Source organism: Lissotriton vulgaris, chromosome 6, assembly GCF_964263255.1.
Source record: "Lissotriton vulgaris chromosome 6, aLisVul1.2, whole genome shotgun sequence".
NCBI classification, from domain to species: Eukaryota; Metazoa; Chordata; class Amphibia; order Caudata; family Salamandridae; genus Lissotriton; species Lissotriton vulgaris.
In genome coordinates, this window is record NC_141694.1 from 222,763,032 (window position 1) to 222,785,318 (window position 22,287).

The following is a 22,287-nucleotide window of genomic DNA, read 5'->3' on the forward strand; positions in this document are numbered from 1 at the left end:
CCTTGAAAAATGACAGAAATATAGTAGTCAAACAGGCAGACAAGGGGGGAGCTGTAGTTATATGGGACATCAATAAATATAAAGCAGAAGCACTTCGACAATTGGAGGACAATTCATGCTACAGACGCATCACAAGGAATCCCACACTCGAAATTCAGAGTGAACTATTTTCAGTCATCCAGAAAGGATTTGATCTAGGATTCATTGGACCGAAGGAATTCAATTTTTTACAGAACAAAAACCCACGAACTCCGGTCTTTTATTTATTACCCAAGATCCACAAAGATGAATTAAATCCACCAGGACGACCCATAGTTTCTGGGTGTGAGTCCTTACTAGAACCAGTGGCCAAGTATATCGAATTCTTTCTGAAACCATTCATTGAAGAAATTCCAGCACATCTTCAAGACACCACGGCTTTCCTCCAACGAATTAGTACAGTTCCCTTTGAACAAGATTCCCAGCTCTTAGTGACGCTAGACGTTGTATCCTTGTACACGCAGATTCCCCAAGATCAGGCCCTTGAGACACTAGCATGGTTCTTGGAGACACGTGTCAGACCCTGTCAAGTACCTTCTGATTTCATTGTACAGCTGGCATCCTTCGCATTGAGAAAGAATTTTTTCACTTTTGATTCTGACTACTTCCTTCAGGTGAAGGGAGTAGCCATGGGATGTCCCTTTGCCCCGGAACTAGCAATTATGTTTATGGGCCTGTATGAGAAGAAATTTATTTACAACGACAATCCCTTCAGTCATCAGATCTCGCATTATATGCGGTATATAGATGACATCTTTTTTATCTGGACTGGGACTACAGAAACCCTTGGTGAGTTTGTTGAATGGCTCAATGGGCGCTCAAGCGACATTAAATTTAATTGCATATCGTCCAGCCAATCTATCACATTTTTGGACGTGAAAGTTGTCCCTGCCAATGGACACCTGGCAACAACTTTATTTAGAAAAACAACCGATAGGAACAAGGCCTTGCTGTTTACCAGCAATCACCCTCGGAGTTTAAGAGAGAATTTACCCTTTGGACAATTCCTGAGGATCCGCAGGAATTGTTCAGACAAAGAAGAATACTTCCACCATGCAAATTCACTCATGGAGAGGCTTCTCCAAAGAGGTTACCCGAGAAAACTCCTTAAGCAATCTCTGAAGCGAGCTTGGTGGACGCCCCGCGAAACACTAATGGTTAAGAAAGCCAGGATTGAGCAAAATCGAATGGTTTGTGTATCAACCTTTTGCCCTGCTGCCAATCAACTTAAGAGGCTGATAAACCTCAACTGGCATCTAGTGCAAGACCTACATGAGGACATGAGAAATTCACCATTATTTGCATTCAAGAAGGAGAAGAGCGTGGCGAACCACATTGTAAGGGCAGCCTTACCTAGTAAACAAACACCAACTCTAACAAGCCTTTTTGGCTTCCCCCAGACAAAAGGACACCACAAATGTGGTACTTGCACTTGTTGTCATGACACCATGGAAGAAACAGTATTCTCCTTTAACAACATCCACTGGAAGCATGAATCATTTACCAACTGCAAAACCAGGAATGTAGTTTACGCGATTGTCTGCCCCTGCCCCAAACTATACATCGGGAAAACATCCCAGGAGGTCAGACAACGTATAACGCAGCATAAATCGAGAATTCGTAGAGAAGTGGAGAATGCGCCATTGGTACACCACTGGTTGATGAACAAGCATGATAAAGAGGACCTCAAATGGACCGTCCTGTCCAAAATCGAAAAAGACCCCAGAGGGGGGAACTTAGAATTAAGATTAAACCAAAGAGAGGCACTTTTGATCATGAAGTATGATACAGCAGTCAGTGGACTAAACGAAATTTCGGAAATTTACAAAACTGTTCCATGATTTAGCCCACAGGACTTCATCTCCCAGAATTCTCCTTATTGATACCGAACTACAACTCCCTTCATCCAAACTACAACTCCCTTCATGCTTTGGGAGGCATCCTCCACCTTTAGTCAATTGACGACATGGCTTCAGTAACCTGTAAGCAGTGACTGTATGAGGAGCGAGGACGTTCGAAACACTGTTTTTGAGAGTTCAAATCGGTTTTCAGGTAAGCGGACACTGGCACGCTTCAGCGCGATCGGTAATCGGCTCTCGTCGCTCTCCCCCGCCTGCCCGATTCCAAACGTTTATCGTCACTTTTTTATCCCCAGAGGCGCCGGATCCAGAAATTGCGGACCGAGCGCCATCCAACAATCATTGGTGAGCGCACACACGCTGCAAGGTGAGCATACGCTACCTCCCTTTGTCCCTCTCAGCCCCGCTCTAGTGTAGACACAGGCAGCACGTTGTGAGCTGGCATGACTGAATGCATTTATCCTTTCCTCACAGCACCTCTTCGCTCCCCTTTGATGGGAATACATCGGCTTTCTACATTATTTGAGGAGCTTTGACCCACGTATTAAGGTAGGCTGAGTGCAGGGGTACATTGGTTGAGATGGTGACCTCTAAGGTTCAGTATAGTGACTGTTGCTTTCCTCTTCCCCGTTTAGTAACACTGTGGTCCTGATGAGAACCTGTTAAGGATAAGGTTCGAAACGCGTCGACCTGACCCAGTCCCATATCATCATTGTTGTTATGGTTGTGTCATTCAAGTGATGGATTATTGTTCCTTCTAAAAAACTGAAAAAAGTTTCACTTTTGTTTGAAATTTACAACTGTTACTATTCTTGCATTATTACAAACTGTATTATGATGATGGGACCTGTATGAATGTTTTTTGTATGTCTGGATGGCCAAGAATGTGTTGAATGCCAGTTTGAGTGAATTTTGTACATACCAAAGTGTGTTTTTTCTTGTGTATATGTAACTGTATAGTATTTTCTTACACATTTTTTTGTATTCTCATGCCAAAAAACAAGCAAAAGACTAAAAAGCAAAATAGTCTGCAAAAATTAAAAGAAACGTTGCAATTTCAAAAGCTATTGTTCATGTTTATTGTTCATGTACAATTATCAAAAAATTGTTTCCAAAAAACTGCTCAGCATTGTTGTGTGGGAAGCGCTGAAGCCCACGATCCGGGGCATTGATATAGCTTGGTGTGCGGCCGCTCGGCGGGAGCGTCGGGAGGCCATTGTGACTGCCGCGGCCCGCGTGGAGGAGCTGGAGCAGCGTGGTCGACTCGGGGGTGACGAGGGCGTCGTGCGACAGCTCCTGCAGGCCCAGCAGACTTATTCCTCGGTCCTGTACGAGGAGGCCCGGCAGGCGTGGCTCGCCACGCGCAGCAGGGTGTATCAGTGGGGCGATAAGTCCTGCACCATGCTGCATAGGCTTTGCCAGGCGACTTTCCAGCCCCTTGAGCTACCCGGCCTTACGGCGGGGGTTGGCTCAGTTATGACCGACCCGGATCGGTTGGCGGCTAGCTTTGCCCGCTACTACGAGGCACAATACGCTCCTCGTGACCCACTGGTGGAGGGCGAGATTGCCTCATACTTGGATGACCTACTCCCGCAGGCAGTCCCGGAGGAGACTAGAACGGCCTTAGAGGCCCCGCTTACGTCCGAGGAACTTGGGGAGGCCCTTGGCCAATTGAATACTGGGAAGGCGCCCGGCCCTAGCGGTTATCCTGCCGAATTTTATAAGAAGTTTCATGTCCAGCTGGGACCCCACTTTCGCAATGCCCTAGAGGCAGCTCGGTCTAGAGGCGAGCTGCCACCTGACTGGCGTCATGCTGAGATTGTGGTCTTTTTGAAGCCTGGCAGGGCGCCGGACCGCCACGACTCTTACAGGCCAATCTCCCTCCTCAATATCGAGGCCAAGATCTTGGCGAAAGCCCTGGCGAACCGCCTTCTGCCCCACATAGCCGACCTGGTCCACCCTGATCAGGCCGGGTTCATGCCGCACAGGGCCACCCGACATAATATCCGGCGGGCGCAGGCAGCGATCGATGCCATGGGTGCTAGGGATGAACAGGGCGCGCTCCTCCTCGCGGACATGGACCGGGCCTTTGACTCGGTGAGTTGGGCGTATTTGTTCACCTTGTTGGCCCGCCTCAATCTAGGGCCTGTTTTCTTGTCCTATATCCGTCTCCTATATACCAATGTTACGGCATCGGTCCGTGTGGCCGGTGCGGTCTCAGGGCGCTTCCAGATCAGCCGTGGTACTCGGCAGGGCTGCCCGCTGTCCCCCTATCTGTTTGCCCTGGCCATGGAGCCCCTGGCGTCGCGGATACGAATGGATGCCCATCTGCGTGGCTTTGTCTGGAACGATACCCTTACGGATAGAATTGCACTTTACGCGGACGACGTCCTCCTGTTCCTTACCGACCTGCGGCGTTCGGGCCCTCGAGTGTTGGAGATCATGCGGGGGTTTGGCGAAATCTCAGGGCTCCGCCTTAACCTGTCTAAGTCGACCCTATGGGTATTACGTGGCGGAGTGGTTGCCGACCCTTGGGCCGCCGACCTGCGCGTGGCGACGGACGGCCTGAAATATTTGGGTGTTTTCCTCTCGACTTCGCGAGCCGTGGCCTGGACACGCAGTGTCTTGCCGGTGTGGGAACGGGTCCAGGCTGATGTTAAAACATGGTCCAGAATGCCACTTACAATCTTTGGGAGGTCGGCCATCTTTAAGATGGTGGCGCTGCCGAGACTGTTGTACCAACTTCAACATTTCCCGCATCCTATTGGCATGGAGTGGTTCCGTCAGGTGAACTCTGTGCTGAGCCGCTTCCTGTGGGATGGCGGAGCAGCCAGGGTGGCCCTGAGGACATGCTTTCTGTCCACCTACTGTGGTGGTTTGGCCACGTCCGACCTCCTCTCCTACTACCAGGCGTCACATCTTCTTGTCCTCAATGAATGGTGGTACGGGGACAGGAGTGACCCGGCCTATGCCCTGGAGAGACATCTCATGGGTGACCGTACGCTCCATACCGTTCTTTACTCGGCCCGTATACGCCGTGGGTTGCCGTCGGTGACAAAAGTGGTCTTTGCAGTGTGGCGGCAGTCCTTGCGCCGCATGGGTTGGTGGGGCAAATTAACGGCTGAAACGCCGCTGTGGCACAACGGTTTGCTCCCAGAACTGGCGGCCCTGGCCGGGTTCGAGGGCTGGGAGGCTATTGGGATTACGCAACTGGGCCAAGTCATGTCAGGCGCAACCCTCAAGTCCTTTGAGGAAATCCGCGTGGAGTTCCAGATGCCTCAGTCCCAGTTCTTCTGTTATTTACAGCTGAGACATGCCCTCGCCCCAAGCATTGCCGGCCTCGACTCCCTACCGGAGTTCAGCCCGATTGAGGCGAAAGTGTTTATGGGAGACTTGGGTGACAAGAAGGTCTCTAGGATTTATCAGTCCCTTGTTATTCACTGCTCATCCACTCTCAGCTCCCTTCGGGAGGCATGGGAGGTAGACGTGGGCGCCTTGGATGAGGACGACTGGAGGGAGGCACTGGAGTCCCCGCGCGGCACCGCTATCGCGGTTCGGCTCCGCCTGATACAATTCAAGTACCTGCATCGTGCCTATTACACACGTGAACGACTGTGGAAGGCTGGTTTGATTGCGTCATCGGAGTGCCTGCGCTGTGGGGATGTGCCTGGCTCCCTGTTGCATACGGTGTGGTCGTGTGGTCGCCTGGCTGGATTCTGGAAGGGCGTGTGGAATTGTCTGGCTGAGGTCCTGGGCTGGGATCTTCCTCGAACCCACAGGCTAGGCCTGCTGCACATCATGGAAGGGGTTGGGGGCAACATATATAAACGTCACCTGTTGCTCCTGGGCCTGGTGGTTGCTAAGCGTGACTTGGCTCGGGCCTGGAAATCTGTGAGGGCCCCCCCCCTGTCTGCGTGGAAGGCTGGGCTGGACTACTTTATGGGTCTTGAGAAACCGGTCTTTGAGGCGCGGGGCTGCCCACGCAAACACTTCAAGATCTGGAAGCGGTGGGCCGACTACCGTGGCCTGTCCTTGGAACCCCCGGTGGAGCAGGAGGAGGACATTTGATCGTAGTGACTTTTCTGGCCCCAATGGCAAGACCCAGGTTGCACTATACCTGCTTCCTCTATGTGAATCGTCTTTGTGTTGCTTCTGTACATGTGTGGCGGGGGGGGGGATGGTGGGTACGGGTGGGGGTGTAGTTGGGGTTGGGATGGGTTGTTAGGGCTTTTTTAAAGCTGAGCTTCATTGATACTTGCTTCGTAAATACTATGTATGTCATCATTGCATTGATACTGATGTGGTGATCTTGGTATGTGAAGATGCCACATTCTCAATACTCTTTTGCTTAATAAAATTGGTTGTGAAAAAAAACCTATTAAATTCACTGAAAAAACCATAGGTTTCACACCAGTTATAGTTAGCTGGAAATTTTACTGACATAAAACCATTGAAATTCCACGTTATAGTTAGTTGGTTGAATTGGTTGTTGTAACTGGTATGGGTATCTCCATTTTTAAAAAATTTTTAATATATATTTTTCAATATGTGTTTCATGGGTTGCATTACAGTGTCACAAGGATGATGTCCTCAGTGATGTCATGAGTGATGTCACTGACCATGTCATGAGTGATGTCATATGTGACGTCATCAGCAGTGCATTACACGCGCAAGATATAGTGAGTCCAACTAACTATAACGTGGAATTTCAATGGTTTTATGTCAGTAAAATTTCCAGCTAACTATAACTGGTGTGAAACCTATGGTTTTTTCAGGGAATTTAATAGGATTGTTAAATGCTAATTCCTAACTATAACTGGTGTGAAACCTATGGTTTTTTCAGTGAATATATATATATATGCAATACAAGCTCCTCCTCGGATTTCACAGCGTTTCAGGCAGCGGCGCACGCCGGCAAACGAGGGAGATGGACCACAGGAATCAGCAAAGATGGTTTATTGTTGCAACCACACAGAGAACAGCTACGCGTTTCAGGCTAACTCGCCCTTCTTCACACTGCAACATTACAACACATGAAATGCGTATTTTATATTTGCTCAACTATGTGTACACCCACTCTTAGTGACATCACCTATCACGTGATACAAAAATAAAAAGTGAAGAAATACTACCACTTGTAGTTTTAGCAGCATGGTTTTTACACATTTAAACTCACAGGATAAATCCAATATGACAAGATTTGCAATAACGGTCAAAAAAGAAGAATAGTGACATATGTTTTAAAAAAGTGAATAAAAATTATGTCTAGATATTACTTCATACATTTGGCAAAATTGATTTTTGATAACAGTATAAATACATACTTATGACTTCACTTGAAGACTCTAAATTAAAGGATTCTTCTGGACATATACTGTATGCAAAAAACTCGTCAACAACAATAACCTCCATGTGAAAAATTCAGCAAAGCAGCAATAGATGGAAAAAAGTGCAATTAAGTTGTGCAGATATATGTGCAAAGCAAGCAGAATAAAGTGCAAAACTGACGATATCAAGAGACAATATCATATTCATATTGAGAACATCTCAGATCCCTGAGATATAACACCTTCATAATTCCTATGACTTTCATCTACCTCTTAAAAATAGTCAGTATCAAAAAGTATCAAAAAGTTAAAACCCACAACCTATAAATATAAATATACAATAGTATAATAGATATATATATATATATATATTTATACAAAACTCAATGGGATGCAGAATATCACTGCAATATTATAAATAGTAGTATAAAAAGGTAGTCAGAAAATACATACTATGTAGGAATATAATTTTACAAGTATTTACATCAAGGAATAAATCAATAATCATCACAATAAATATGTATGTTAAACAAATATAAATAGAGAGATACAGTCTAATCACATGGTACAGAATAACTTCATTCTAGACAAAGTGCGTGATAGAATCATCATAGTCCCTCACAAACTCAACCTTCAATAGGGAACCTAACTGAAAGGGAGTGTGTAGACTGGGGTGGTGAAGACTTAAGAAAAATCTATCGGTAACTTGGGCCCTTACAAAAAATGGTGCATTTCTTCTATATTGTTTAAACCATTAGGCCAACGGCTATCAAATTCAAGTATCATTTTTGCTTCGAGCTGTCTTAGTAGCAATTCACGGTCACCTCCTCTTTTTAATTGTGGAATCGCCCTCACCACAAAATATTTTAAACAGGACAGGTCATTGTTGTGGACTCTTCTGAAGTGACAGGCAACCGGGTAGGCCGGATCATTGTGCAAAATTGCACGAAGATGTTGTAATATCCTGGCATGCACCTGAAGCTTAGTACTGCCTATGTATTTTAGGCCACAGGTGCATGTCAGGACATAAACGGCGTGATCCGTTTTGCAATTGTAATTGCCATTAATAGGTCTAGGATCGGCACAAAAGGGGGTGGAGTAGTGCCTCCAATGCCAAATCGTTCAAAGAGCTTGGAAACAGACTCTCTCTAGTTCTAGATTTAGCTTTTTCTATGGCTTGGTTTAGGATGCTATCCGAGTAGCCTCTTGCCTTGATATATATATATATATATATATATATATATATATATATATATATATATATATATATATATATATATATATATATATATATATATATATATATATATATATATATATATATATCCAAGAAAACGCTGTCTCTCTTTCCTCACAAGACAACAAGTCGAGGCCCAGTTTGCTTTTTAAGTGAATTTATTTAGGCAACAACACCCAACGCGTTTCGCAGCCTTCGCCGCTTGCTCACGAGTGACAGGTTGTGTTTTACCAATAAAGATATATACAACAAAACAACGGAAACTTAGTCATGTGACTTACAAAAAGTGAAAACATACTCTCCCATTAGACATTACATCATGTCACGACATATATTAAGATACAATTGTTGGTTCTCATTGCATCCTATTTGCCTAACATTTTGGTGTAAACAACGTTATTTAAGCCATTAGCGAAAGTCAGAGCTGTATTTAGCGTTTACTGGACTACATTCCCCACAATTCATCTTGTTGAGCTCACAATGTCTACCCACTTTATTAGTTCGTGTCGAACTTAATTGTATATTAAACAGTCCAGTAACGTTCTTGCCCTATTTTGAGGGTTTCCATAATCTTATTAGTTCACTGAATTGCATCATTCAGTGACGTGTACCAGTTTTGCACCTTCATCGTGGGTTTACAAATATACAACGTGTAGCCCCAGTGGGCAAATCATACCAGATATTTGCAACATAGATAAATCATTCACGTTGCTATCTTTAATGGTGCAGTCTGATGTTTGTGTTTATGTAGCCCACTGCAATCCATATTGTCTCCTGACTAGTTTAGCCCCAGTGGGCAAATCCCTCAGTATTCGTTTTCTACACATTTGCAGTTCATAGCAACTTAGCTTTCACTGTGCTTATTGCACCCACGATCACTCTTCACTTTTCTGGCTTTCAAACGTATTCATGCACTCCGGAATGAATAAAGATTCTTGTGTGACCTGAAAAATGAGAGATTATAACCATTAAAATCTGGTATCGGCATTTTTGAAGATAATGTCGTACCTTAATCATTAAAAACATTCATTTCCGCAATTACATTGAAGACAGCAAAGTTCGTTTACACACTGTATTTAATGCTAGCCGAGTTGTTACCCAAGGTGAGATGCCAGTCCCTCATCAGCATTGTGTCCTAATGGGAATAGTGTTTGGAATTTGATTATAAACCTGGATTCCAATTGTCGCAATTCTCTCACCCTGTCACCCCCTCTTTCTCTCTTTGGTATACAATCTAATACCACAAATGATAATAGATTTGTATTTTGATTGTGTCCATTGTAGAAATGGCGGGCAATTGGATATTGTTTATCGTGGTGGTTTATAGCCCTCAGATGCTCAAGTACTCTTTTTTTTGCCTTATGTATGGTACTCCCTATGTAACTAAGGTTACATGGGCATCTGAGGGCATACACTGCATATTCGGTCTCGCATGTCAGGTGTTTTTGACTTTTGAACGGATCACTGCTGGCTGATAACTTTACTGATTTGCAATTCTTACTGTGTTTACAGGCCTTACATTTGCCACAGATGTAAAATCCTTGTATAGGGCTTATTTTCTTAGATGATAATTTAGGTAAATTCGCCGGGCTTACCATGTCCTTGATTGATCTCCCTTTCCTAAAGGTTATTTGTGGTGACTCATTTATTGACTTTTCTATATCAAGGTCTGTCTGTAAAATGCTCCAGTGTTTTTCCAGGCATTTTCTCACTCCGTATGCTTTGTTACTGTAAGTGGTTACGAATCTCACCTTATCACTGGCTGATGTTGATTCATTACTAGTTTTGCTTTTCAACAGCTCCTCTCTAGTTCTTATTCTAGCTTTGGAGCAAGCTGTAGATATACATTGGTCACTGTATCCTCTCTCTTTAAATCTCCTTGTCATAATCATACATTCATTCTCGTACCCCTCAACCGTACTGCAGTTGCGTTTTGCACGCAGTAGTTCTCCGTACGGGATACTCTGAATGAGACTTTTAGGGTGGCAGCTCCAAGCATGCAACATGCTATTTCCTGCTGTTGCTTTGCTGTGCAATGATGTCTCAATTTTACCTTCATGTACTTTTATCATAACATCAAGGAATTCCATTTGGGTTGGGTGTACTTGGTGTGTAAATTTCAGGTTTAATTAATTGATATTGAGACTTTCAACAAAGGTATCAGCCTCTTCTTTAGTACCTTCCCACACACAGAACACATCGTCAATAAATCTTGCCCATTTCTTCACCTACATACATACACACACACATTATATATGTATATTTCTATGTTTAGTTTCAAAGAAATGGCACAGAGCACTCACAGGGTCTTACGTTTCTTATTTATTTTAAGCAGACGCTTTTCGGTGTGATGCCTTTCTCGATGCTTGTTTTAAGTGAAGTCCACATTATGGTAATTTATATCATTGAAAATTCACCCATTAGAGGATTCAAAGCGTCACAAGAAAGAGAGGAGTGAATCCATCCCAGTCCCAATACTTCATTGCTTGGATGCCATACTTGAGTGAAGGATTTCATGTGGCTTTCAAATGGTGCCTGAGTATTCTAAATCTACCTGCATAAAAACATAGATGTTCCAATAAATCATTTCACCTTAAAGAGGTAAGAAAATCTTCAGCATACAAATTCATTATCCCACACCATCAGTCACTATTAATACAGTCTTCTCACAAATATTTGCCCTACGTTTCAGAGTGGTCTGTCAAGTGGGCTCTGAGACAACGGGTCGTCTCAAAATGACTTTTCCCCATGCAGTTTCCCATAGGAAATTTAAGAAGCGTTTTTTAAAAAAACGGCAGAACAGAATCAAATTTGTCAGAATCTAGATCTTTTCACAAAACAAACTGTTTGTGATTCGGTGTAAATTTGTTCAGCCTTTGTTGAGAAACTAAGGTTCAATGTTAGTGATATCTGGAAGGTTGGTCCCGCAGGACTACCACAGTACTCTAGCGGTACCATCAATTTAAAAAAAGTCACAAGCGATCTGATTGTTCAAGAGGGCTTTGTTTCCCTTTGGCTGATTCAGTACTACACGAATGACTGATCCTGCAGTACAGAGAAAACTGATTGGCTGGATGCAACATCAACAGAAATTGCAAGACAAATGGACATCAGGGACATGCAAAACAAATATATATATTTACTATAGTTACTTCAGTTAAGTTTAAACCTCTTTGCCGCGGCACACATTCTGCCGTGGGGTGCTGCTATTTGACGCGTGTGCAGATCGGACGGCCCCAGGCCATCTGACGCACACGCCCGCCGTGACATCACATGGCTTTGGGCCATCCGAAGCATGGAAAAGGTTAAATGACATTTCACCCAACTATAACATCACTTTAACCTCATTAACACCTTGGCTGCTAAGGCAATTCCCGCTGGGTGCTGAAATATACTGATCCCCATGCTGCATGACGAGCTCAGCTCGTCATCAGCACACGACCAGTGTACTGCATGACGAGCTGAGCTCGTCATCAGCATCAAAGGGGTTAAAAAAAGACTTATCTGCATGGAAAACTCCCTTGTTGTGGAGTACCTTACGTGGGACTTACCTGTGTGGTTAAATATTTGAGGTAAAGGTAACATACCCCCAATGTAGGCTGGCCTATTGAATAGTCCTTTGGCGCGTATATGCCGCACCAAAGCCTACTCGAATATCGAACATCATATTATGAGCAGCAACATAGAATATTGAATAACCCTCAGATCCTGACACAGGATATACAACTCCTGTGTTCTTCTGGCATAGAGTACTCAATTATATTTTCTTTTGGCACAACAATTTGTCAAGTGTGTCAATATTTTGCATAGAATATGTATTTTATGGGCGCACACATATTATTTTACCACCGCGAAAAATTTCCTGTGAATAATGAGACAAATGCTGAAGTATGGGAAAATGTTCTGGCATATAAAATATTTGTTTAGAAAAATACACCATTTGGCCTGAATGTTTCAAAATGTTTCTTTTTTGTGGGCTTTGGGGGAGGGAGCCAATCTTCTCTGAAGAGAGTTAAACTTCCTCACTACGTTTTGTCACTGCCACATGGGTCTAATTTGAAAATATTTGATATTGTAGGTTTTGGTTCGCATTCAAACTCTGGACGCAGTCAAAGGTTTCACAAAGACCCCGCCGTCTCTGGTCTGCCTCCTGATAATTTCTAAACTGTTGGTGGATCTTTGTTGTACCTATGGCCTAGATGTGACATTGAAAGACTGGCATGCTACTTATCACACTGATCCGACACAGTCATTCATGTGCATCCTGACTCTACAGAGACTGCTGCAGGTGGCCCTGGTGCACACCCTGCCATAGGCCAACACCCTCTTGACCCTATTACGTGTGCCATTGTCTTCTTCCAGCAGGTAGTGCCCTCTAAACCTACACAACAGTTCAGGCCGCCTGCAAGTTAGTCTGTCTGGGCAACCACACCAGCACAGGTCGCGGTGAAGATCGCAGCAGTTAAAGACTCCATACAACCCATGTGCATCTAGGTGATCTCATGAGGTGCAGTTTCTAGTGCGGTGACTGGGCCATCATTTACTGGGTGGGTTATGTTTTTTAACCAATCAAAGGCTCTCTGCGTCTGTGCGGCTAGTAAGACCCTCAATTCAGAGTCCTTATATTGAAGTTGAATACAGCTGAGGCAATCAAATCAGACCTCCTAATGGCAGGCCCATAAAGCAGGCCTCTTCAGGACAGGGCCAACCCCAACCCTCCATGGGCCCTTCAGCCCTTCAAAGGGGCCCCATTCAACCCAATGTCAATGAATAGCTGTTAGATATGGGAGACTCAGGAGTCCCTTATAACATTCCACAGCAGGGGCCTGATCATTCTCATCACGCCACTTCCTAATGGGGGTTACGTTACTGTGCCTTGTGCAGCTTTCTTCCTTCCGGATTGTTTTAGGTGAGAAGCATATCGCTGTTATGGATTCGTATAACAAATCCAACAAGATCAAAAAAGACCATAAATAATTCGGTAAACAGTCATAATATCTATTCCAAAATATAGAATGGACATAATATCGAAGTAAAAATATAGAATGGACAAAATATCGAATGGACACAATATAGTGGTTACAAAAATTTCGAATTTAAGGTAAGTAATATCGATTTTCAAAATATAGAAGTCAAAATATCGAAATATACAATATAGGCATTAAATATATCGATTTTTTAATAATATCAATTTTTTTAAAGTGTTTTTTTATGTTAGTATATGTGTGAAAAGTGTATATTAATTTTTGTAATGTATGTTTAATGTATTTTAAGTAATGAATTTTATGTTATTTAATTTTTGCGTAATTTAATTCTGTAGCGGGTTGTGGGTTTATAGGGGAATAGGGTGGGAAGTAATTTAATTGTAATTAATTAAATATTTTTATTTATTTATTGGTATTCATTTTGAATTTATTGTTATTTTGTAATTGGTAATTAAATTTTATTAATTGCCAATTAATTTGTATTAATTGATTCATTGTTAATTATGTTAATTTTCTAAATGTATTTTCTGTAGCGGGTTGTGGGTTTATAGGGGAATAGGGGGGGAAGTAATTTAATTGTAATAAAGTAAATATTTTTTTTCATTTATTCGTATTGATTTAAAAAATTTTGTTAATTAAGTTTTAATTGGTAATTAATTTCTATTAATTGGCAATTGATTTTTTATTAATTGGTAATTAATTTGTATTAATTAAATATTTGATAATTATGAAAATTGTATTAATGTATTTTCTGTAGTGGGATGTGGGTTTATAGGGGAATAGGGTGGGAAGTAATGTAATTGTAATTAATTACATATTAAAAATACTTTTTGTGTATTGATAATTCATTTACTGTTAATTTTTAATGGGTATTAATTTTTATTATCAATTAGTTTTTGTTATTTAAAATTAATTCGTTGTTGAATAACTATGAATAGGTTATTAATTTTTTATAACTAATATGTAGTTGTATTTCTAATTAATTATTAGATACTATTAAATTGGTTATTAATTTCAATTAATGTGTTATTGGTATTGATATTTAATTTATTTTTAATAGTATATTAAATCATTACTTTCCCTACTGTTAAACTCACTGGAGTGGGAATAGTAATTTTCACCCTCCCGCTATCCAACGCTTTCCCTACTGTTGCACTCTCTGGAGTGGGAATAGTATTTTTTAGGGAATAGTATTTTTTACCCCTACACTATCCAACGCTTTCCCTACTGTTGCACTCTCTGGTGTGGGAATAGTAATTGTTACCCCTACGCTATCCAAAGCTTTCCCTACTGTTGCACTATCTGGAGTGGGAATAGTAATTTTCACACTCCTGCTATCCAACGCTTTCCCTACTGTTGCACTCTCTGGAGTGGGAATAGTATTTTTTACCCCTACGCTATCCAACGCTTTCCCTACTGTTGCACTCTCTGGAGTGGGAATAGTAATTTTTACCCCTACGCTATCCAATGCTTTCCCTACTGTTGTACTCTCTGGAGTGGAAATAGTAATTTATACCCCTCCAATATCCAACGCTTTCCCTACTGTTGCACTCTCTGGAGTGGGAATAGTAATTCTTACCCCTACGCTATCCAACGCTTTCCCTACTGTTGCACGCTCTGGAGTTGGAATAGTAATTTTTACCCTCCCGCTATCCAACGCTTTCCCTACTGTTGCACTCTCTGGAGTGGGAATAGTAATTTTTACCCTTATGCTATCCAACGCTTTCCCTACTGTTGCACTCTCTGGAGTGGGAATAGTAATTTTTACCCCTATGCTATCCAACACCTCTCCTACTGTTGCTCTCTCTGGAGTGGGAATAGTATTTTTTACCCCTACGCTATCCAACGCTTTCCCTACTGTTGCACTCACTGGAGTGGGAATAGTATTTTTTACCCTCCCGCTATCCAACGCTTTCCCTACTGTTGCACTCTCTGGAGTGGGAATAGTAATTTTTACCCTTACGCTATCCAATGCTTTCCCTACTGTTGCACTCACTGGAGTGGGAATAGTATTTTTTACCCCTACGCTATCCAACGCTTTCCCTACTGTTGCACTCACTGGAGTGGTAATATTAAACGTTACCCTCCTGCTATCCTACGGTAAAATATTGTACATTTTTTATTAATAACTTACATTGATTATATCTTAATTTTAAGGTTATTTGAGTATTTTTAGGTATGTTTTAGTTAATTATATTTATTATTTCATTAATTTTAAATTACTTTTAAGACATTTAAAAAAATTCGATATTTTGACTGACTATATTTTTTACAGACTATATTTTGGATTCGATATTTTTGTACTTACCTGTTTGTAGATAGGAATTCGATATTTTGGCATACTATATTTTGGTGACTATATTTTGGTAAGTCTATATTTTGTCATTCTATATTATGTCAGTGATCCAAATAATTCAATATGACCACTTAATAATAATAATAATATTTATTGTATAGTTAGTAAAAACCATTACAAAATGTAAATGCAGCAATATTAAAACACACCAAAATTTACACTGCTGAGTGAATAAAAAATGTTATAAAAATTAGAGCATCTTTCGGGTTAGAAAAGTAAATGTGTTCAGGGCTCAAGACTTCACCAGTTTTTTTTTGCATTTTCTCGAACTTGTCAATGAATTTGATTGCCCTGCAAATGAGTTGCGGATCTACTGAGCACAGGATTAGCATGATCGCAGACCAGTCACTCAAGATGTCCAGATAACAAATGTATAAGAGTGCATTATGTGGTCTTCAGCACTAGCCTGCACTCAGTCCTTATGCCCCCAAAGCCTGCTGCATAAAGCCATTAGTCAAATTCTGCACCCACGTCTTCATGAAATGGCAGCGGATGCTGGGAAACAGAAACAATATTGCTCTCACTACTGGTTGGAGAGCACAGGCATTCCTGATATCTGAGGTCCTAGGCTGAGCCAGCTTCACCCCCTTCCTCACCCACTGGAGTTGGTTGCAACTTTCAATCTGCAAATAAGCCTGCTTCCCCTATCAGGACTTCCCATGAAATGATGTTTCTAATGACACAAAAGGGAGACCTGGGTCGGAGGTGATAAATTCTGTGCAGTAAAACTTCATATATCTCCATTTCTCAAAGACTGTCTCACTACAGAAAGCAAAACAAAATTGCAGACACAACATACTGGCTTTTAGTTGCAATTTTTAAAAACGCCAAATAAAATTCTCTAATTTACTACAAAGCCTAGCTGTATATCGGTTTACAAAGTGTTTTCAACAGGTTAATTTAAAAAACAGGTTTAATATTGAGCGCCTCCCAATTTACAAGCTGGTTCATCTTTCTAGGGAGAAGCAGGGTTACACTTTGTAGTTTTTCTTAAAATCATTTGGCAATTGTAGACCAATGTAGCTGGTGGGAGGTTCTTCACTATTCTAAAATGCAGGCATACAACGTATCAAATGACCTCCTTAGCATAGAGCAGTGGTTCTTACCCTGAGGCTAGTGAACCTGTGGTCCATGAAGCCCATTCTGCTTAGAAAAGTAAGCAGAAGTTAACAGAAAGTGTATAAAAATTCTGAAAATATGAAGGATTCTGAAATTGGAGGCTAAAAATTAAGTTAGTATCCTCAGACTAATTTGTGGGAGTAGTGCAAGTGCATCAAACAGAATATATTATAGACGATTGGCTTCAATTGAATTTAGAAAATCTCCAGCCTGATTATTGAAATTATGATTTTTTTATTATGTATTTGTAAATGAAATTCAATATTTCATAATGTATGAATTTGTTGGATGAATGCTTTTTTGTATTTTTTGTGTATTTTTTTGTGGTACAAATCATTAAAAATGCTTAGGTCTTGGGTCCCCAGCTTGCAATTATTCAGTAGGAGTCCCCAGATTGCAATAATTCAGTGGGAGTCCCAAGATTCCAATAATGATTCAGTGGGGGTCCACAGAAGTAAAAAGTTCAAGAACCACTTGCATAGAGCGCTTAGGATTCTGGGGAAAAACGAATTCAGATTTTTACACTTCAATAGAGCTAGGACTGATCATGATTTAGCAGTATCTTGTCTTTCTATAATGCCACTCATTGACAAAATGACACAAACAAAGTTTGAATACATGCTGCTCATGCAAACCTCAAGGTGGTGCCCTGATTTAATTGCCAGAGAGTTATCCTTACTAATCTAAATGTATGGACCATGGAGTTGGAAACGCAGATTAAACTTGTTATTTAAAATGTTAAATGTTTTTAGGGATGATGATGAAACTGCCGTTTTGAAATTACTATAAAAAACAATTCATAAGGATGATTTAAGAATAGCGAAAAGAATTAGCTCATTAAACTGGAAGAGTAGTAAATTGATGTATTTGATGACTGGATTTTGCATTTGCAAAACTGTGAAAATTCATGTACAAAAGAAGATGCACCTTATATATTTGAAGGTTTTTTTCTCATAGAATTATATTTACATTGTTTGTTTCCACTTTTTTATCATACCCTTTTTAAGAATGATCCTGTATGTGAATTGTAGAAGACTGTTATTGAATTTACTTAATTTATGTAAAATTAAAAATACGTGAGGAAACGTGTATAATGTTTCCTTAAATTAAAACACAAGTGTAGAAAACTACTAAATATTACTAGATATGTAGGGATAAATATATACCTGCCAATAATTGTGTACTCCGAAAAACGACATAAGTTTTAATGGTTTAGTCTTTCCTTCATATTTCTTCACCAGTCTGTACTAAAAGTAGGCCTCAATTACAAGAGCTGCCTTGTATTATGGCCCTGTGCAGATATGTGTGTGAGCAGGGGTTCCAATTACAAATGGTGTGATAAAGTTCACATCCTATGGATTTTTCTTCCCAATAAATTTTGCCTGGTGAACCCCATCGAAATTTACCAAGACAAGTGCATTTTAGTTCATATGTTCTACTCCACTTTCGCAATTGTATGATACGAAGATGTTCCACAGTCTGCTACTTTAAATACTTTAAATTGGGCTGCCCACTCTAGGTCCAGGAGGGGTTGATCCATCACAGATTAGGTCTATGAGTTTTTTTAGTGCTTTCACCATTTAGTTAATCCTTCAAACACAGTTCTCCATCCTGATTTTTCAACCCTTAATCGAAAATAAAAAACCTGGGTTTTCTACTGGATGGTAGTCTGTCTATGAAGTCTCAGGTAGCCAAAGTCACCTCCTTTTGCTTCGGGGTGCTCAAGTGGGTGAGAAAGATTATCTGGATGCTCCCTCCGCCAGCTCAAAGGACTTTCATTCAAGCCCTTATTCTATCAAGGCTACATTATAACAATGTCACTATTTAGGCATTGATAAGGCTTCGATTGGACAGCTGGAACTTGTCTAGAAATCCGCAACCAGGCTTCTGTTTCAGCTGCCAAAACAGTGGCTCGCGATCACTCAACAAATCAAATTCAAAGCCCTCTGCTATATGTGCAGGGCTAAAGCTGACTTGGGTCCACAGTATATCCAGGACCTGGTGGTGGCTTATCAGCCCACACATATGTTAAGATCAATGAACCAGGACTTGTGTACTGTGCCTAGGTTCTGACTGAGCCGTATCAGTGGCCGCTCTTTCACTGTTTTGGGTCCCAAATTATGGAACTCTGAGAAATGGTATCTCACTTCTTTCAATTCAGAAAAAGATGAAGACAGTTATTTTAAGCAGCAGCTAATTCACCTTACCTTATTGATTCGCTCTGTGATCTATGCGGGTAGCTGCTGCTCTTTATAAGATTATAAATAAATAAATAAATTTACAATATTAACCAAAAGGCTCTAACTATCTTTGCTTTTTACTTTTTCTTTCTTTTCTTACCTTATTTTTATACTGTAAAGAGATCATATTCTCAACTATACTTGTAAAGTTGTTTAATAGAAAAATGTGAAATACATTTAGATGTATTACATGTAAATTTACCTTATGAGACTATCCAAATACTGTGGCCTAGATGGGCACTCCTAGCCCTAAATTGGACAACGTTGATTTAAATTTAAATGGTATTGCGAAAATGCATTCTCTTAGAATAAGTTTGGCAGATTTCCTGTTGTTACAGTGAACCTCCAACGGTGCCAAGTGCTACACTGCAGCAAATAGAATCATTACATTTACATCTGTATTTTTGTTCTTTCACAGGTCTCGTACTAGACGCCTAACTCTCATTGGATGACCAGAATCATTCTGCATCTCTGCTCAACATGTTCCGTTGGTCAATTTCCATCCAGTGTGTCCAGCCTGGTCTCAACTCCTGGACATTAGACTTAAGTCACCACTGTCACACATCGGTTAAGAACTAGACATTGGATGTCTATATCCTGTACAGTTTACACATTTATAGCCAAATGTGACTTGAAACATAATAGAAGATCAGATCATATTCCAGGTCACTTTGCTATATGAGTTATTGCCATTTCTATACATTGTTTGTTACTTGCTGCAGAATATCAGGAAAAGGACAAGGTCAACTGGCAAAGCTCTTCGCTCACAAGATTTCAAACCACAATCACTGTTCTTCGTACATCATGTGATTCTACTAATGGGACAGCAAACTTCTGCAACGGAGTGCTTAGCCAAAATTTTTAATTTTGTGATATACTAGCATTTCCATTTTGCTCGTTGATCAAATGTATCCATTGCAGTGTATGAATGAAAAATACAAAGTGTGGAGAGGGGGGACTCCAAGGACCAAGGTGGTTATCCTGTATAGATTAAAATAACATTCACAATATATATATATATTGAATGGATAATAATTCCTGGCAGGGTATTGCTTTGTATTTATTTTTTAAATAAAGACATTGATGGCTTCAAGACTCAGAGCCACTTGTTACTCTTTGGTTCACAATGGGTCTAGATTAATTTATGATTTAGGTACCGAAATTATCCTAGAGCGCAATCATTGACATCTCTAGTGTAGGTTGCCTAAGCTGAAGTGTGTGGAGCGCAGTCACATTCATCAGTGCAATTATTGGTAAATTCTGAATATTTACGGTCTCAACTCATTTACTTTCGTAAATAACATTTAAAATATGATTCATCTTCTGTATGTGTATATTGAACTATAAAAGATAAGAGTGCTTGCATAAACAAAACAACTATCGACATACAAATGGCAGACTGCAATAGACCTCAGAATTTGCAAGTGATATGGATAGTGTCTATCATTCATTATTGTACCTAGGTGCCAAGTGTCGGCCTAAGACGTGGATCTGCAGAGAGTTCCGGCTGTCCCTCACACCCTCTAGAGGGGTTGACCACTTGGATACCTCAGGAAAGAAGGAAACATGCAAGGCAAAGAGAAGACACAGAAGTGCTTGCTGTTGCGGGCCAATGCTGACAACTTTTAGGGTGAAGTAGCATCTGTTTGTGAATTCGCCCAGTTATTCGCTCTTGGATGGTTTAAATGAGTTAGTGAAAGAGGCAGAGGTCAGTAAACAGTTTTTATTTTAGTATGTTAGGCAGAATTAGACCTCAGCCCAACAAAGCCTGCAAACTTAACCTGAATCCTGTGAGAAAGGTGTTCTCATGAGACTTGATGTCGGACAGGATTGAGGTGTTGCTCCCCAGGATGCCCAGGTATCGAAGAGCAAGGATGAGCAGCAGACGGTCGAATTGCCAACACAAGTAAATAAGACAAACACATAAAAATTAAAAAGATAATACGGGAAGGGCTACGCAAGGTAACCGGAAAAGCTAAAATTAACGATTGTGTGACAGAATATCGACCTACAGAAATATTGGCGCAAAAATATCGAAGTCAAGAATATCGACATCCTATCTACATTATGGTAAGTACAAAAATATCGAAAAAATAATATCGATGTCAAAAATATTGGTATTGAAAATATCTTTTTTTTAAAAACAATTTTAATAACATTCTGTATATCATAACACTACCTCATAGTGCAATAATCTTTCACAGTGCCTATACAGAGATGACACAGTTTTCGCAATCTGTCGTGCCGTTTGTCAACTTCAGAGACTAGTCCATCTAGAGCAGTGAGACCAATAGGCAGACTGTAACATATCTTGCAATCCTCATAAGCGAAAACATGTTTAATCACTAATGTCTGACCCAGACTCATCCTGTGGGGGTTCACATATATTTCTGCGGTAAGCGTTCCACTTCCCCCATACCCTTGTCCATTTTTTGGGGCATCCTCGGTGGGTGTAGACTCACTTCTCCACCACCTTTGCCAAGTCCATGTTGTTGCACCATTGACTGAGGGTAGGGTTAAGTCTGGACCCCCAACGTTGCGCTATATTTTGTTTTGCTACTGTCATGCCTAGTGTTACCCAGTTCTGGGCTGTATTGTTTAAGTCCGTTGGCTCCCATATGTTGAGAAGGCAACGTTTGGGTTCTGGTAGAATCGTGATTGTCGTGACTTGTGAGAGCGTGCTCATCACCACCCTCCAGTATTGCGCTATCTCTGGACAGAGCCAGATAGTGTGGTATAATGTACCTGGTTCTCCACACTGCCTGAGACAAAGTGGTGTGTCAGCTCGGTGTATCTTATGTAATAGTGTCCTAGTGTGATAAGTGCGCTGTAGAATTTTTATTTGTACCAATATAAGCCTAGATGGTATCGCTGCCTCCCTAGGGGATGCCAGAGCCTCCTGCCAGTCAGCTTCATCTAGGTTACCTATTTCTAGTTCCCATCTGGCCTTTAATGCTGCTGTGGGATCTGGCCGATTGTACACAATTTTCCGGTAGGTTTACGAGACTGCCTATTTGTGGAGATGGTCTGTTACAAGCCTATCTTCTAAACGTGAGTATTCTTTGGGTCGTGTTCCGGGTGGGAGCAAAGATTGGAGTACATGTCTGACTTGCACGTATCGATAT

At 41.2% G+C, this 22,287-nt stretch overlaps 1 protein-coding gene across 1 annotated transcript in view; it reads left to right on the forward strand.

Moving 5' to 3' along the window:
- The window catches only part of MFSD2B (MFSD2 lysolipid transporter B, sphingolipid), a 286,777-nt gene extending 266,520 nt beyond the window's left edge, over positions 1 to 20,257 (forward strand). Inside the window, exon 14 of the mRNA XM_086926264.1 lies at positions 19,581 to 20,257. Within this exon, the coding sequence (XP_086782390.1) occupies positions 19,581 to 19,614 (34 nt within the window). The 3' untranslated portion in view covers positions 19,615 to 20,257. The remainder of the gene's footprint in view (positions 1 to 19,580) is intronic.
- Positions 20,258 to 22,287: the final 2,030 nt, after the last annotated feature.